General features: G+C 39.8%; 1 protein-coding gene across 1 annotated transcript in view; it reads right to left on the reverse strand.

Annotated features, from left to right (window-relative positions):
* THADA (THADA armadillo repeat containing) overlaps positions 1-18,713 on the reverse strand; it is a 288,720-nt gene that overhangs the window by 1,791 nt on the left and 268,216 nt on the right. Inside the window, exon 37 of the mRNA XM_084623532.1 lies at positions 1,155-1,321. Coding sequence (XP_084479658.1) covers positions 1,155-1,321 — 167 coding nt within the window. The remainder of the gene's footprint in view (positions 1-1,154; positions 1,322-18,713) is intronic.

Here is an 18,713-nt window from a genome sequence, read left to right on the forward strand (position 1 = left end):
TCATGGAGCTTGTGGAGTAGATTAATTAATAAAGGAAAATTACATCAGTCAAGGAAACAGTAGTAGAACATCAAAAAGACATACCTAAACCAAATGCTTAAGAAAAGTTTCATAAGACATTTGAATGGTCATTTTATCATATCAGTTGTCAGCCAATGTTTCAAAGATAGGTTTCAGAGTAACAGCCGTGTTAGTCTGTATTCGCAAAAAGAAAAGGAGGACTTGTGGCACCTTACAGACTAACCAATTTATTTGAGTATAAGCTTTCGTGAGCTACAGCTCACTTCATCGGATGCATTCAGATAAAAATATCTACCAAGAAATCATGTACAGTATAAGAGAGTCTCAGATTAAAGTCTTGTTCCAAATTTTCAGAACAAGTACATGCTCACTTTAAATGTGCCTGATTTAGGTGTGAAAATCCCTCATTGTAAGAGTGCAGGTTGGTGTGCACATGTCTATCTCCATGCATGCTCAAATAAATTGGTTAGTCTCTAAGGTGCCACAAGTACTCCTTTTCTTCTTGTTTCAAAGATGTAGCTGTTGCCACTACTACCAGTTTACTTTATAGTATTATATTCATATTTCTTGGCCTTTCAAAGGCAAGTTAGCACCTAACATACAATATTAAGTTCTATGGGCCCAATCCTGCTAAGTCTTGTTTATGCAAATCCTACCTACTGACGTCAATAGTTTCAATGAGCGAGGATGATTCATGTGTATAAGACTTTGTAGTACTGAGCCCACAGAATATAACAAAATTTGAAAGCTCTGGAAAAACTAGAACAATAGCAGGAAGCAAACCAATAGTAGCAGGAGTAATGAGCTTGGACTTCAGACACGCTGATCATCTACAACAACTATTAACTTCAATCAGATCTTTAGGTGATCAGCGCCTCTGAAAATCAGGCCCTGCATCTGTGAAATGTTGGGTGACAACTGATATGTTAAAATAACCCAGGATGGTCATTAAACTTTTTTTTAAAAAAGTATGGCTTAGTGTGGACATCAATGGGACTACTTATATGAGAATTGCAGGATCAGGCCCAATTTATTTATTTATTTATTTTAAACAGACTATTGTCACTGTGAATGTTTTACTTTCAAGTTTAAGTCTGTTCCAGCTCCAAAAATTAAGTAGTTATTAGAATTACCAGTGTTGTAGTCTCCATATCTTTTTTTAGCTCATCCTCTCCCAGCAGCCATTCCAGTAACACTAGGACACCAGCACTGGTTTGATTCCACTGCTGAAGCAGCTCACACAGTATGCCAAATGCTAAATCCAAGGCCATGGATGCATTTACTACACGAAAGGCAAACTCTGCGGAGAGAAAATAGGAAGAATAATGTAAGTTGAGACCAAACATCATTTTACGTTAACAGTAGCATATAAGTGAGCTCACGTATGAATATCAAGGCTGAAATTACAAAAGCAAATGTAGAATGCTAATTTACAGTCACAAGTAGTTAGAAATACATGATTAGCCAGCTGTGGGGGTTGGGCTCTTTTCTTATTTCAAAATAATACATGAAACACCGAAGACAATTAAGTTTAAAAATTACTATTGTGCACATAGTAATGTTCAGTATTATGTATCCAAGTATACGAACATGTATGTCCCTTGCTTTCAGACAAGGTCATCACCTTGTAGGCTGTGACTGTATGTTAAAAGTAATACACAAAATGCAGCTATGTTTTAAATTACGTCTGACACCATGGATCTCAATATTCACAGCATGCTAATGGCATGCTTTTCAACCAAACCTCCATAGAATAAATTAAATTATAAATATAGACAAAACAATAAAGGTTCAAATAAACCCATAAAATCAAGAAAAATTCAGGCCCTGTTTACGTAAGAGTTCCAGGCATCTTTAGCCAGAATTGGGTTTAAACACAGGTCTTGCTAGCAGGATGCTAATATAGTTTCCCTGGACAGTGGAGAAATGGATGAACCACCATGCTATAAACTGTACCCATACACTCTTATCTACACTGCGTTTCTTCCCTAGATTTCCAGCTGCTGCAAATGATGTTTTAATCACTGTGTTTGCTTGCTCTCGATGACAGTGGTAAAAATGCCAGCAACCTTCTAGAGCCCTGTCTACACTAGGGTTCCCATTGTTGCTATCAGCAGTAGAGCTGCACTAGTGGTAGCAACAGTGGGAAAATATAGAGGGAATATCCTAGTGCAGACAAACTCCCTGACTAGAGCATGATGTAAAACAAATTTTAGCAAGGTTCATTTATATTCACCAGAGAAAAGCTATTCATGAAAAGGGCTTATTTTTAAAGTAATGCTATTCTCCAAGACACCTTTTCACCAGGACAAAGGAAGGTGGAATGATGTAATCACAGCTACCTAGAAAATCAGTCACACTTGGAAGCTAGCACTGACTTCCTCTTTCTGAGGATTCATTTAGTCTGATGAAGGAAAAGGACTGTTGAGATTAAAAATGAACAAAAATGCAGGCAGAATAAGACTAAAACATTGGAAGCAACTCCCCCATATTAATCACTTACTTTACAGCTGATTTTCAGATATGCAAATGGCGCAGGGACGTGCTAGCCTCTGCTTCCCGCAGCTCCCATTGGCTGGGAATGGCGAACCGCAGCCACTGGGAGCTGTGCCTGTGGACAGTCAATGTAAACACACTGTCTCACGGCCTGCCAGTGGATTACCCTGATGGGCTGCAGGTTGCCCACCACTGCCCTACACATTGCAGGCCACAGAACCTTGTTCACTCACTGCTTTAATAACCTATAACCTCTGGTTGAGTTACTGAAGTCCTGAAATCATAATTTAAACTAAAGATTTCAAGTATACAGAGATTCCACCATTTACTCTAGTTTAAACTTGGAAATGAGCAGCGCCCCATGCTGCAGAGGAAAGTGAAAATCCCCCAGGGTCTCCGCCAATCTGACCCAGGGGAAAATTCCTTCCCAACCCCAAAAATGGAGATCAGTTAGACCCTAAGCATTTTGTCAAGACCCAACAGCTAGAAAGAACATAAGAATGGCCACAGTGGGTCAGACCCAAGGTCCATCCAGCCCAGTATCCTGTCTACCGACAGTGGCCAATGCCAGATGCCCCAGAGGGAGTGAACCTAACAGGTAATGATCTAGTGACCTCTCTCCTGCCATCCATCTCCACCCTCTGACAAACAGAGGCTAGGGACACCATTCCTTACCCATCCTGGCTAATAGCCATTAATGGACTGAACCTCCATGAATTTATCCAGTTCTCTTTTAAACTCTGTTATAGTCCTAGTCTTCACAACCTCCTCAGGCAATTTGACTGTGCACTGAGTGAAGAAGAACTTCCATTTATTTATTTTAAACCTGCTACCCATTAATTTCATTTGGTAGCCCCTAGTTCTTATATTATTGGAACAAGTAAATAACTTTTCCTTATTCACTTTCTCCACACCACTCACGATTTTATATACCTCTACCATATCCCCCCTTAGTCTCCTCTTTTCCAAGCTGAAAAGTCCTAGTTTCTTTAATCTCTCCTCATATGGGACTCATTCCAAGCCCCTAATCATTTTAGTTGCCCTTTTCTGAACCTTTTCTAATGCCAGTATATCTTTTTTGAGATGAGGGGACCACATCTGTATGCAGTATTCAAGATGTGGGCGTACCATGGATTTATATAAGGGCGATAAGATATTCTCCGTCTTATTCTCTATCCCTTTTTTAATGATTCCTAACATCCCGTTTGCTTTTTTGACTGCCGCTGCACACTGTGTGGACGTCTTCAGAGAACTACCCACGATGACTCCAAGATCTCTTTCCTGTTTAGGTGTAGCTAAATTAGCCCCCACCATATTGTATGTATAGTTGGGGTTATTTTTTCCAATGTGCATTACTTTATATTTATCCACATTAAATTTCATTTGCCATTTTGTTGCCCAATCACTTAGTTTTGTGAGATCTTTTTGAAGTTCTTCACAGTCTGCTTTGGTCTTAATTACCTTTAGCAGTTTAGTATCATCTGCAAACTTTGCCACCTCACTGTTTACCCCTTTCTCCAGATCATTAATGAATAAGTTGAATAGGATTGGTCCTAGGACTGACCCTTCGGGAACACCAATAGTTACCGCTCTCCATTCTGAAAATTTACCATTTATTCCTACCCTTTGTTCCCTGTCTTTTAACCAGTTCTCAATCCATGAAAGGATCTTCCCTCTTATCCCATGACAACTTAAATTACGTAAGAGTCTTTGGTGAGGGACCTTGTCAAAGGCTTTCTGGAAATCTAAGTACACTATGTCCACTGGATCCCCCTTGTCCACATGTTTGTTGATCCCCTCAAAGAACTCTAATCGATTAGTAAGACATGATCTCCTTTTACAGAAACCATGTTGACTTTTGCGCAACAATTTATGTTCTTCTATGTGTCTGACGATTTTATTCTTTACTATTGTTTCAACTGATTTGCCTGGTACTGATGTTAGACTTACCAATCTGTAATTGCCAGGATCACCTCTAGAGCCCTTCTTAAATATTGGCGTTACATTAGCTATCTTCCATTCATTGGGTACAGTAGCTGATTTAAAGGACAGGTTACAAACTATAGTTAATAGTTCCGCAATTTCACATTTGAGTTCTTTCAGAACTCTTGGGTGAATGCCATCTGGTCCCGGTGACTTGTTACTGTTAAGTTTCTCAATTAATTCCAAAACCTCCTCTAGTGACACTTCAATCTGTGACAATTCCTCAGATTTGTCACCTACAAAAGACAGCTCAGGTTTGAGAATCTCCCTCACATCCTCAGCCATGAAGACTGAAGCAAAGAATTTATTTAGTTTCTCTGAGATGACTTTATCGTCTTTAAGCACTCTTTTTGTAGCTCGATCGTCCAGTGGCCCCACTGGTTGTTTAGCAGGCTTTCCGATTCCGATGTACTTAAAAAACATTTTGTTATTACCTTTTGAGTTTTTGGCTGGGAAAGAATTCTCTGTAGTAACTCACAGCCCTCCCCATCAAGTGCCCCATCACTGGCTGCTGGGGATATTTGCTACTAGCAGTCGCAGATCAGCTGTATACCATTGTAGGCAGTCTCATCATACCATCCCCTTCATAAACTTATCAATTTCAGTCTTGAAGCCAGTCCTCTCCCTCCCTTTATGGGACATAGGAGAACACCCACTCCTGGCCTTTCTTTGCTTTTTAGCCAGTACCGGGGATGGAAAGCGGTGCCAGTCTGAGGCCAGTGCTGGCAGGGTGCTCTGCACCGAGGCCATGGTGCTAAGAGCAGAATCTGATCTAGTCAGCTCTAAGACCAGAGTAAGGGCCGAATCCATAAGGAGTGCTCGGAGACGAATGTCCTGTTCCTCTTTGGTTCATGAGCTGAAACTCTTGCAAATGCGACATTTGTTGCTCATATGGGTTTCCCCTAAGCTTCTAAGGGGAGATGGGATTTCCTGCAACAGTCACAAGATTTGAAGCCTGGGTACTGGGGCATGCCCCATCCCTAGGGTAAGTCCCATTCGGGACTAACAAACTAACACTAAATCTACACTAAAACTAACAAATTTCTAACAACTATTTAGAGAAAGTTCACAACTAGACACAGTTGAGAGGAGTAAGCTTGCTGATGCAAGGAGACGTTCCAGCACCTTCACTGGCAGTAAGAAGGAACTAAGGGTGGGGGGAGCTGGCGGCACCCCTTAAACCAGTGCATACGCATGCCACTCCAGAGGGCACCAGAGCTGGTCCCCTAAGGATACCACTGAGGGAAAAACTTCTGGCACCAGTGCATGTGCCGAGCACACACACCTACAATGGAATGGACATGAGCAAGCACTCGAAGAAGAACCAAGGTTGTCCCCTACAGCCAGTTCTTCTGTGAGGTCCTCACTACTCACCAATACCAAATCTAAAATGGCATCCCCTCGACAACTATTTGGTGAAGAAATCTGTCAGCTATCACATCCAGGGAAATACAGCCCTTACTATTTTTAGTAGCTCTTGTCCTCCAATCTATACCTGGGAAGTTAAAGTCTCCCATAATCACACAATTCCCAGTAGTATTTATTTAATTAAAACCAGCAAAGAAGTCTCTATCCATATCCAAATCAGATCCTGGGGGTCAGTAGCATACCCCAAGCACTGATGTTGATCACTTTCTTTTTGGGACTGACTATATGTCCAGTTGCATACATTCAATCAATCCACCCTTTTTTTACTCGCTACCCCAAGATAGCATATGTTCTATTACACTAATTAACTGAACTATTAACATTAATAATTATAGACACTGATGTACAGGAACTAAATTACTACTAATTACTGAAGTATTTTTGCTGTTATTTTATCCATCACTCATCTGTATCATTTATCATATTGAGATCATAGGTATACATAGCAACTTTACTCTGATACCTATGAAAATTAGATCTTGAAAATCAGGCATAGAGTAGATCAGTGAATAAATATGTGTAAAATGCTTTGAAGATGAATAGTACTTCGTAAGTGCTAAGTAAAAGGACAATAATTGATGTCATATGCATGCATAAAGAAGAAGAATACAACTCTCTTTATAGGTAACTTAAAAAGAATTTACATAGTTTTCACTGATGTATTTAATGTTTATAGGTAATAGACAAACATCACTGATTTCAATTAGCCTTATACACTATATTATTTGATATTGTGTTAATAATTCAGAGTAATGTGAAAGTAGAGTCCTAACAAAAGTGATTCAATGACCTAGTATTATAAGCCTCTCACATTGTAAACAACGTTGTTCAGAACCAGTTGTCTGTATCATTTAGATATTGTCTACTTATATAGTCATTCAACTTACTACTACTAACAGAAAATAAAATAGCAGGAAGTGAATCTGAAGAGTCAGACTGCAAGAGGCTACTAATGAACATAACAAACAAAGTAAAGGGCAGGATCTATATGCTCATTCACTGTAGAAGTGTTGAAATGATCATTTATCAGTTCTCAAAACTCTAGGACATGTATAAGTTACAACATGCAAAAATGTCAGTCATAAACAAGATTATCATCTTGTTAAATAAAGCCACTTCAGTGATTGAAATACACAGAATGCTCTGTGCTTTAAACTAGTAGTTACAAGATAAAGCATAAGAATTAATAATACTGCTTGAAATGAAAAACAGAAGATAAAAATAAGGTATTAGATGTTTTTCTATGTTCAGGAAGTAAATTTTCATAAAGGGGGATGGGTAAGTACTATAGTGGTTTGAGTTTTCTTTGTTAATCCACCCATGGAAGAATTAGACCTCCCACATACACATTCATATACCACAAGACCTTTGATCACACCAGATGTGAACATTTCTCCTGGTAGCCTATGATGTGTCCTCAAAATATACTCTTTTTAAACTTTTGTATTATACTATGAATTGTAAAAAAATCAACAAAACGTTGAATACAGTGGAATAAAGTATACATACCAAAAATGATAAAATACCAACAAAATAAAAAAGGCAGGACACAGACTATGAGAACAAAGATTAAAACCTAGAGTTCTGTGTCTATAAACTGTTTCCTAATTGGTTTTACATGAGTAATTGTCAAACAATAACTTAGCTTTAGTTTGTAGAATAGTGCAAGTTATAGAAGAAAATTTGTCATTCAATGCAAATATAAACACAACTAATTGGTTCAATATTTAGAGCTCAGTATAAAAATCCTGTTAGGGGCTCACAAACATTGTGCTATCCAACAGCAACAATAGGTTTTAGGAGGAGGAAAGAAGAATAATTCTCTAAATGAAATTAAAGGAGGAATTTTAGGTAGATGGGATACAATAAATCAAGCTGGAATTTAGCCAATTTTAGTTTTTATAAGAAGTGCCATGGGATCTAGACAGGTAGGTACTCACATGGTTATTATGCCATCCTAGTAACTTAGAGTTTCACAAATACCCTGTGAAGTAGGGTAATATTATCATCCTCATTTCACTGAAGCGAGAGATTGAATTAGTGAAGTTCACACAGTGAAACTATGGCAAATCTGGGGATTGAATCGCCTGAGTCTCAGCCAGATAGCCCGAGTCTCACTTCAGTATCTTAAGCACAACATGATACATGCCTCTCTTTTTAATGTATGACAGGTCAGGTTTTCAGTTTAACATCTCATCCCCAAAATGGCAGCTTCAGCCGCACAATGTCCCTAATACCATGCTGGTGCATTGATTCAGTATTCACACAAAGGAAAGCATCAGCTATTGACCCACCTAACAACACTTTTTGCAGCATCCCAAATTTTCTTTGTAGCTCTCCTCTAAGTACTGAACGGAGCGAACCCTATTCTCACCATAGAACTTGAAATCACAACCCGGTGTCGTATTGCTGCAGATGGACTTTTATCTAATATTTTGTGCGTGTACACATCACAAAATATGCAACACCTTTAAGGGAAAGAAATTCCATTGGCCTAGTGGGCTAGGGAAGAGAGTCCAGAAAGGTGAAGCACAATTCTACAGCCATGCAATATATACACAGTACCTGCTTACATGAAGCCCTATGATTTTTATGACAGCTTTTCCAGATGTGGATATAGGAAGAGAGATGGCAAATATGTGCATTGGTAAAATGGGAGCAGACAAATACCCAAATTATAGAACAAGCAGCAGGTAAAAACCCAAGAAGGTCCTTAGCCCTGACCTATTCTCTAGGTCACTGTTTTAGCCTGACAGTCCTTTTGGCCATATCAAAGGTTAACAACAGAAGACAGAGGAGAAAGGGAAGGAGAGAGAGACAGAGAGAGAGAAAATGACTAACTTTTGTCTCAACACACCCAGAATGTTGGACTGGAATTGTTGTTTGAAAATGTGCTAAGTTTATTGTACTCTGTCATTTCAAATTCATTTATAAGTTAGGAAGTTCCCTTTTTTAAAAATGACCATTTATGTAAAATCTATTCTGTAAGCAGATCCCTTTTATAATGTTTCATACCATCAAAGGAGATTAGATCATTTTAGTCCTCTAGAGCAATATCTTTCCCCATATTACATACAACTAAATCATCTGGTTTCCATTTCATTGCCTGCATCTCTGGTTTGTAGCTGTACGTGTTCATAACAACTCTTTAAGAGAGGCCTTTCCTTGGCATCAAGTTAAAAAAAAAAGTCGAAGTATAACAGTATTTCAAAACAAAGTGTTCAAAATTTGTTGGAGGTTCTTGCACATATTTTTTCTAGTCTCGGTCTACAAAGCATAGTGATACTCAGTGTTGGCTTTAAAGGTCTCATCTTACCATAATTAAAGAAGTTCACAACTCAGTTTATTCAGTCCTGTGCAGTAAGTATGCTTCATGAATCAAATAATTACTTGAAATTCTTTCTTGAGCCATAAGACACACAAAAATATATTTATCAAGTAACTGTTTAAAGCTCACTCTTCGAACACGGAAGAAAGAAAATCTTCTAGCTCTCACAGCAGCAGATAGATGTCCTAAGTATTAAAAATGTCTACCCTCTACATACCAGACTGGCTTTGAAAAAGGGTTTGTTCGGAAATAATTGCAGACAGCAGAAATTCTAGAGGGGATAAACTTAGGACATTTACCACTTGCCTTTATCACCGTTCACAAAGAAAACTGTACCTCAGTAGTCAGCAGAAAACCAATACTTCCCGAGTGCCATTTGGCTGCTAAAAGTATTTATTAAAGAGAAATATGGAGAATCTCACAGGTTCTGAAAACGAGTAACATTTTTTATTCACCGGTTTGTTCTAAATTTAGAACAGAATAAGGACGCAGGTTAATACGGTCTGCTTACCAAAATAAAGAAACAGTAGCAAAATGAACATGGAAATTAACACAGTTTAAAAGACAAATACAATTAAAATTAAAAATATGCTTAAGAATTTGGTTATTGTGCTGTTCCATTTAAAGCTGCTCCTCTTTGTGTACTCCCAAATTCTGGGAGTGGGAAACCCTTCTTGCCAAACCACAAACTGGGAATTGCATTTAAATTCAAAATTTTAATGAAAAAAAATTCTGAGTCTTGTGCTAACAGACACCATTTCATTAAAAAGGACACTATTATATTAGTCATACATGGGCCCAACAACAAATATAGGAAACCAAGTTACTACTTGAAAGCTGGTTTATAACATTAGTGACCAGTTTCTGTCCCACAGCTCTGGGCCCTTTGTGCTCTTCAGATGGAGCTAAAGAAATGGAAAGGAGACATTCCCCACCAGCTGGAAGGAATCACCAGCAAGGTTTCAGTCAGACAGCTCTGGTGACACCTGCAACCCTCAGCATAGGGGATGTGCTGGAGCACGGATGGGAGTGTCAGGGCTATGGGTGGAACACAATGCACCCTGGCAATCTCTGGCCGGTTCCAGAGGGACCATATCCGGAGGGACCATATCCGGAGGGGACCATATCCAGAAAGAAGCCCTTAGGCTTAAGCTACTCTATGGCCAGATCTACAGTAGGAGTGCTTTACTGTTTTAAGCATATCGGTATACTGTGCCAGCAAAGCACTCCTAATGCGCATCCAGCTTATACCGATATACCCCTCCCGACACTGACATAAACCACACCAGTTTTGCCAGTGTAGCTGCATCTACACTAGTGGCTTTTGGTGGCCAGCTATGTTGGTCTGGGATCACACACCTGACTGACACAGATATATTGGCAGAAGCCTGTAGCACGAACATGGCTTTGTTACACCAGGACTGGTTTAGAATTGGCCCCAAAGTTGGGGAGCCAAATGCAATTTCCTTTTGGCCTCTCCATGTCACTCTTCCATGTCACCTACAAAAAACTGGTTAGCTAATAAAGCATAGTTTGAGGGGTAGTTATAGTTGAAGTGTTTGCATTTAATTTTTTTTCTTTACATTAAGGAATATATAATTCTACATCTTGATTATATCCGTCTTTCCCATGAATACTGCTTGACTTCTTAGAGTGTAAGCTCTTTAGGCCACGGACCATGTCTTCCCGTGTATATGTGTATACCGAGTTCCTAGAACATTGTGGGTGATATTGCAAAAAAAAAAAAAAAAGTTTAAACCTGGATTACAATCTGTGGCCCCGATCCTGCAAAGATTTAAGCATCTGCTTAGTTTATACACTGAGAGTAGTTCCCTTGGCCTCAATGGGATTACTCACAGTGAGTAAAGTTAAGCATTTATCAAAGTCTTTGCAGGGTCAGGGGCTTCATAAAGTCACAAATGATGTAATATTTTTAGAAAGATTGTGACTATTAGCAGAAATATGAGAAGTGATCATTTAACCTGGGGACGGGGCAATACCTGAAAAGTACCTTTTACTCTTATTTTTTAATTGACTAAATTTCAAGTTGAAGGTGTCCCTTTAGTTTCAGGCTTCCAATAAGTGTTTTTAATCCTTTAATACTTTTCTTAAGCAATAGCTATTCCATTTAAGGCCTTGATTCACCTACTTTTTTAAAGAAAAGTACTTTTAAAAAGAAAAGTATGTGAATCAAAACCTTTAATACGGCACCCTATATTATAAGTGCAAATACAATAAAATATGTTTTAGGACAAGTTGATTTTATTTTACATTAACCACATTAATTCTTGTTAAAGATTTGTATAAATTGGCATTTCACTTACTGCAAACTGCACAAAACAAACTAGGCGTTTAATATTCTTAATTACACATGTAAAGGGGTGGTGCTTAATAAATCAGTAAGTCTGATATATGAGAATATGGAAAAGAGATCAAATTAGTTACCCAGCACCTGAAGAGGATACCTAAACCTCTTTATATTCAAATTGCCTAACTGTGCACGTGAATAAACTAATGAAGGACAACATGATTTACGTGAGGTTATTAAAGCCTCAAGTTTTAACATAATCACTAGAGGTGGGATCAACAAAGGGACCTAAGTGTTGCAATGCTGAGTGTCATGGCACCTAACTTTTAGGCACCTAGAAAAATCACAGGAACAACAGTGAGCCACAAAGCTGAGTTAGGCACCTAGGCTTCCTATATCATGAATGGGGAGAGATAGGCACAAAAGCCAGCACGCTAGGTGGGGAACCATCTAAGCTAGCCAATGGGAGATGCTGACAGGAGTGGGTGTGTGCTAAGTCCTAACCACTCTCTCCAAGATAGGTGCCTAGCCCAGGCTGCATGGAGGTGCCTCTCTCTTTTTCCCCTTTTAGCAATGCACGACCAGGCCCTATCTCTGGTTAGAAATCCACAAATAGGAAATGACCACTTAGGTGGGAGATAGGTGTCCAGACGCGTAAAGGGAGGTAGCAGTATGCATAATTGAGAGGCTGAAACATAGGTACCTAACAAGTTTAGGTGCCTACTGGGTTTGGCAGGAGTTTTCTGGATCACCCTGGAACAAAACCTGGGACTTTGGCACCTCAGCCCTAGGCTTAGGTGCCTAAGTCTTGGTTTAGATGCCTAAGTACTTTTGTAGATCTGGGTTTAACTCCATGAAAGATTGGATTCTGTGCTCTTGACCCAGGCAAAACCCCTATTGCTTACCGGAGGAGAACAGAGTCAGGAGCAATGTCTGTTGGTAGACTTTGTCTCTGAAGAAATACATTTGGCACCCAAAGGTATTTCCAAGTCTGTTTAGCATGGCAGTTAAGGAAAATCTCCTAAAAGAGATCACCAGTAAATAAATAGGAGTCCATATCTTCACCCACATCAGCTCAACAAAGGTATCAAGCAGTGAATTGAGGAAAAATTAAAACTAAAACAATGCGGATGAAAGAGGATGTTCTAGTGGAGAGATGAATTCTCAATAAATATTAATGACACCTAACGTCTTTTTACTAAATGTCACTTTACCAGCAAACTTTATTTTGTGGGGGCTATGCCACTGCAATGGCAGAAAAAGGAGGGTAAAGGAACTGAGGAGTAGCTAAGACCTTTTCTACGCTTGCCGTGGCACATAGGTTTGTGCGCATTGCAGTAAAAGGCTGCGTCTACACTCATTGCTGTGAGTTGCTGGACACGACAGTGAAGGGCTCTGGCAGTGGGGAGGCAGCAGGACAAGTCTCTGGCAGCGGGGAGCTGTTGGAGCCTTTCCCCACTGCCTTCCCTTTGCCAGAACCGTTCCCTGCTGTCGCCTGCTGCGGAGCCTTTCCTCATGGCTGGGAAAGGCGCCATCAGCGGGGAGGTAGCCTGGGCACTACATTATTAGTATACAGACATGGAAGGCAATAGCTGGACTTGCAGACAGCCTGTGTAGAGCATATGCTCTAGGGTTCAGGCTTGTAAGGCACTCTACTCTCTTTGCCTAAGCCATGCCTCACCATCTACACTACTATCTCGTGACACAGTGTCCATACTCTACGTGCCACCGCACGTTTAGACCTACCCTCAATGTAAAAACTTTTTTTCTTTGGGATCTTCCAGTTCAATAAGTTCAATACCAACCAATTGGAGAAGGGAATGAACTATGGTGAAAGAGAAAAAGCATCAGAATTCTACAACTCTGAAGCAGTCATATATGTTGCTGTTTTTTTCTTCTTGTGTGCATTTAGCAGCTGCGACTTAAAAAAAAAAAAAATCTTAAGCGCTTGATGCTGGCCAGCTCCATTGCCGCCAAAACAAAAAAAATCCCCAATACAAAGACCAGTCATCATCCTGCCTCAGTGTGAAGGAAGCAAATAACTCCTCCCTTTGCCATCCCCGCAACATCTTCAAGTACTTACCTTCCTTCAAAGGTAGAGGCACTTGGAAATCTTCTTGCAATTAAATATACTTGGTGAAGAGCAAGGGGCAAATTGGGGGAGCTGGAGGGGGAAAATCACTCATGCTCCACTCTCTATGCCCTCTTGCTACTTTTCCTTTCCCTCAGCTGTCTTCTCACTTCTCACCGTCTTTTCACTTTTGTTCCTTGATTGCGCCCAAACATCCATCATGCACCCACCATCCTAGTCTCTGACCTCTACTCTCCTCTACTCTCCCTTGGTTACTTCTGGACCTTTCCCTCCGAAGTTCAGCTTTAAGCCCTATAGAACGAGAGGCTAAAATTAAGAAAAGAAACACATAGGCTGTAAAAAAAAATTAGGAAAATCTTCCTGTCTGTGAAACAGCAGTGACTGGTGCACACGGTAGTGAGAGTACTGTTTGTACCACTTATTATGCCAACAGTCACCATCCACACCGCCACTGCAATGCTGGAGACTGATGTGGTGAGACTTGCTTAAGCAAGACTAATCTAAAAACTGTAAGTGCAAAGCCGGTGCACGGTGAGGAGCATTTTTGAGTGTGGTGAGAGGCTGTTGCATACATGCTAGGGGTCTAGCTTCTCTAGTGCAAACAGGACCGTAGACCTTGGAATAGTCTATGAAGAAAGAAATGGAAGCCTCATTATTTGAATAACATTTGCAACATGGGTAGTGTGGGAGCTCAATGCAAGAGACTATACAAGTTTCCTTTCTGCTGCAATACTAGTGTAATCAAGGAAAAAAAACCTTAAATCTTTAAAAGTAATAAAGCAGAATATAGGCTTTCCTACAGTGTAATACTGTAAGTGTCAAACACCACCAACTTTCAGCAAGATGCCCACTACCATAACTAAACTCAGAAATGGTATTTATAATTACAGTTGATTTTTAATTACATATCATAGTTTATTAATGTCAAACTACTTCTCAACATTTTGAACTTTCAGATTCCAGGGCTGAGCAAGTACAGTTGCCTTTTAAATATTCTCCCATATTTTTCAAGAACATCACAAATCAGAACCACTGAATAATAGAACAGCAGTGCAACTGATGTAACTAAATGAAGTATTATCAGCAAAAGGTCTTCAGCCAGTCTTTGAAGGATGAGCTGATTTTAATTAATTCCAACTGGTTCACTCTTCCATGGTAATGAATGGAATTGCATTCTGGATAAGTTCCTTTGTCCAGATAAGGACCTAGTGTTGTGCAATAACTCTAATAACAACTTGTAATGATGAAACAGTGTTAAAATGAAATGTGGGAATATTAGTACAAGGTCACAGTGAGTCATGTGTTCTTATGGAATGTAATCCTCAGGGACTGGAAAAAGAATACAACCGGGAGGAAGTAGCAACATAAAGCTCTCAGACAAAAGCACTTAGTTGTTGATTTGAAATAAGTATAACCTCTTCCACGCCCCAAGTAAATGCTGGTTACGGTAATCACAGGTTTCAGTCTGCTAATACATTATCCTTTTCAATTATTCTGCTAAATGTTCTGAAATAGTAACTAAACTTTATTAACTCAGTGGTTTGGTATTTTTGTAAGACATACATATCATTGCTGCATATTTTTATACATAAATACTGGTGCAACATTAGTACTTCAGGGTTTGTTTGCTATCTTGATTTTTGTTCTAGGCATGCACTTACCACCCCTGGTCACAACTGCTAACACTATAAACTATTCATTGTTGAACTATGAAATATGGAGTAATTTTGCTTTTTGGCAAATCTTCAATATGTAATTAATGAGATATTTGAACTACCCCGAGAATTCTTAAGTTTCAACATGCTTTGATCTTGATCTGTATTTTTCCCTGAACATTAATTTACATTGTTATGGCTTCTCTTTCCTCTTCAACTGGCTCACTTCTAAAGTATGGGACAATGCAGTTTCAGATTCATTGTGAGCTTTAGTTAAATGGAGCATGTCCAACTAGAGAAGACACTAGCTAAATTACTATGCAACATGTGAGCCTTGAATGTCTGTGACTAACTGAATGCAGACACTTTGAGTACCAAGTAGAACAGGAATTTTGGATCTATGACTCAGTCTTGATGTCTCTTGAGGTGTCTTATAATTTTAATAATGCTAGGGACTATTTTTTTAAATAGAGGTGATTTGCTTTCACATTTTACACTGGTTTTATTTTCCCCATTTAAAAAAAGGAAGACATTTAACATAAACTTATTATGATGATGTTCTCCTAGAAAATAAAGTAAATCTAGTGCAGTAAAAATTTAAATCAAATAGTTTCACACCTGCCTCAAAATAAAAATATTTTGCTGTACTATGCTGGTCTGTTCTCAAAAACTGGAAAAAAAATTCTTTTCTAAATAGCTATTGGGGTGTAAAAGAGTATTATTTATTTATAGTACAGTAGTCCCTATAGGCTATTCACTGTGCAAACACATGGTGAAAGCCTGACCCACTTCCAGTATTCACAGACAAGACAAAGGGTGAGAGAGGGGGATGTAAAATACAAGTACAGGGATGGTTGGGAAGCAACATGTTAGTTCCATACTTTTGTATGTATGTGCATACACTCACAAAACTATGTTAAAAACATTATTAAGGTTGCAAAGTCAAGCATGCAAAAGTTAGGAAATGCCAGAATTACGATTGCCCATGGAACCTGAAATTGGCCCCTCTGAGTACATGCACTATGATGCATTCTTTAATTATACTCTCACATACTATCCCCCCCCCCAAGATTCATTGTCCTAGACCCATTCTTCTTGCCTACTCAGTCATAGTCTCCACTTCTCAAGCATCTCATCCCAGTCCCAGTCGACTTGCCCAGCCAGTCCTAGTGTCTCCTCCAGACTCACTGGCCAAGCCCCAATTTCCCTCACAGCTCAGTACAGATCTCCTTACCAGCCCAGTTGAATCTCTCCCCCTCCCTCCCAACTCCTTGTACCCAGTCTCCTTGCCCAGCCCAGTCCCAGATCTCTTCTCCTGGCTCCTCATCCAATCTCTCTCCCCACACCCACCACTGCCTCCCAGTCCCAGTCTGCCTCCCTGGGTTCCTCATCCAAGCTTGGTCTGCTCCCATGTCCTCCTTGGCACCTTGTCCTACTTTATTTTCCCAACACTCCCAGCTCTCCCGCTGTACCACAGCTCCTTGTCAGCTCTCTCTCACCCCCACCTCACCCTGCCTCCATTCCCTCATCCCACTAGTTCTCAGACCCAGTCTCCTCATCCAGCCAGTTCCTCTCTCCTCTACCCACAATTCCTCATCCAATCTTCGTGTTCACCCCAGTCAACTGCCTCTCAGTCCCACCCATACTTGCTTTCCTTCCAGTCTCCCAGACCCAGCATCCCCATCCCGCGGTTCTCAGTTTCAGCCTGCCTGCCCAACCAGTCCCAACCCGTCATCTCTCCGCCCAGCCAGTCCCAGTCTTCCTCCCACAGCTCCCCTTTTCTCACCCCCTCTTCAGTCCCAGTCTCACTAACCCTCTTGTCCCAATTTGCTTATTTCCCTCCCCATTTCATTTGAATCAGGCAGCTTCCCCCGGAACAGGGGGTCATTGAGAGCACAGGAGAGATGGGCTTCCTGCTCTCAGTTCTTGATCCTGAACTAGAGCAGCTGAGAACAGCTATTAGAAGGAAAATCATCCTGAGCCCCCATAGTCCTGGGCTGGAACATGCTCATCATTGTGTGGATGATGCATGCATAATCTGGTCAGCACTCAGAGCTCTAAGAGGCTGCAACATGCCCAATGGGGACAGAATCTTCTGAGTTTTAAACTGCAATCTCTAGCAAGTGTCTTCTGAGTGTGTGAACTGCAATTTTTCAAAGGCTTATAACTTGGCCAGATTTGGGCTGATTTTCACAGGGATGGCAACAGGCATAACCCCTCCGCCCCTCCAAAAAACTTCAAGTCCCTGCCACAAAGCATGGGGGCACTAGAGCATTTTAAAGAAAAGGTCTGAAGAATTTTTTTTTTTTTACACTGGCAAAACCATGTATTTTTCCCTAGCCTCATTCTCAAAAATAGGAACCATTTTGGCTGAAATTTCCAAAAACATTCAGCCTGAGGCAGACATCCAGCATGGAAAATTTCAGTCCAAATGATTAAAGTTTGGCAAAGTGATAAGCAACTGAGAACAAGATCTTATCATGAGAAGTGTCAGCATGGGGGCCAGTGACCTTCAGAGAATGCAGCAAACATCTATTTTCCTGGGTATTTCTGGAGTGAGTGGGCTGAGGAATTGGGAAAGGTTAGATAAGGGAGGTTATTTGTTGTAGGCTGTTTTATTTGAGCAATTTATATTTTGTGATTGAGGATTAGATTAGCAGGGAAGTTGTATTTTGAAATTTTATACCTATTTTTGTATCTTTTAATATTCGCAGAAGTGATAACAACTTCTAAGAAACATGAAGAAATAAACAAAAAATACAAAAACATCTGCTTTTTGATGAGGTTTACCAGACTGAGCTTTCTACATTTCTCAGAGTAGCAATAAAACATGTTTAGTAAACTTAGTATCAATTCAGAAGGCAGTTTCTCAGAAACTTTGCAACTGCTGCATGATTTGTTGAGCTTAGGCTACGTATGCCTTGTTTAACTACGTATGTATATTTTAATTTTTAATGCCGTTCACAGGGTTTATACTTCTGTTTGTTATGGAAGTTTACTTACTTGTGTTACAGAGTAAGGGTAATTCTGTGATTAAGCCACAGGACTAGAAATCAGTCAATAAGAACTGCTGGGTGCTCAGCACTTGAAAGTCAGGCCACTTATTGAGGTGCTTTTGTTATGGATTTAAGAATCTAACTTTAAACATCTATTTTTTAAATTGCGGCATTAGAGTCTAATGAGACTGTTTTTGGAATGAGGGAGGGGAGAAAGTTTGGATTAATTTGATTTGTCTGGGTGTGAATTTATAACACTAAAAATATAAGCCTAAAATATAATCGTGGTATTCAATGCAAAACTGAAATAGGCCTCTGTTGTGTGTCTGCGCATGAGAGAGAATGAGAATGTAATTAACATACTAAATGAAAAAAATGAATGGGGGTTTATTGGTGCTGGTAATAA

Source organism: Lepidochelys olivacea (genome assembly GCF_965140295.1).
Source record: "Lepidochelys olivacea isolate rLepOli2 genome assembly, chromosome: 3".
NCBI classification, from domain to species: Eukaryota; Metazoa; Chordata; order Testudines; family Cheloniidae; genus Lepidochelys; species Lepidochelys olivacea.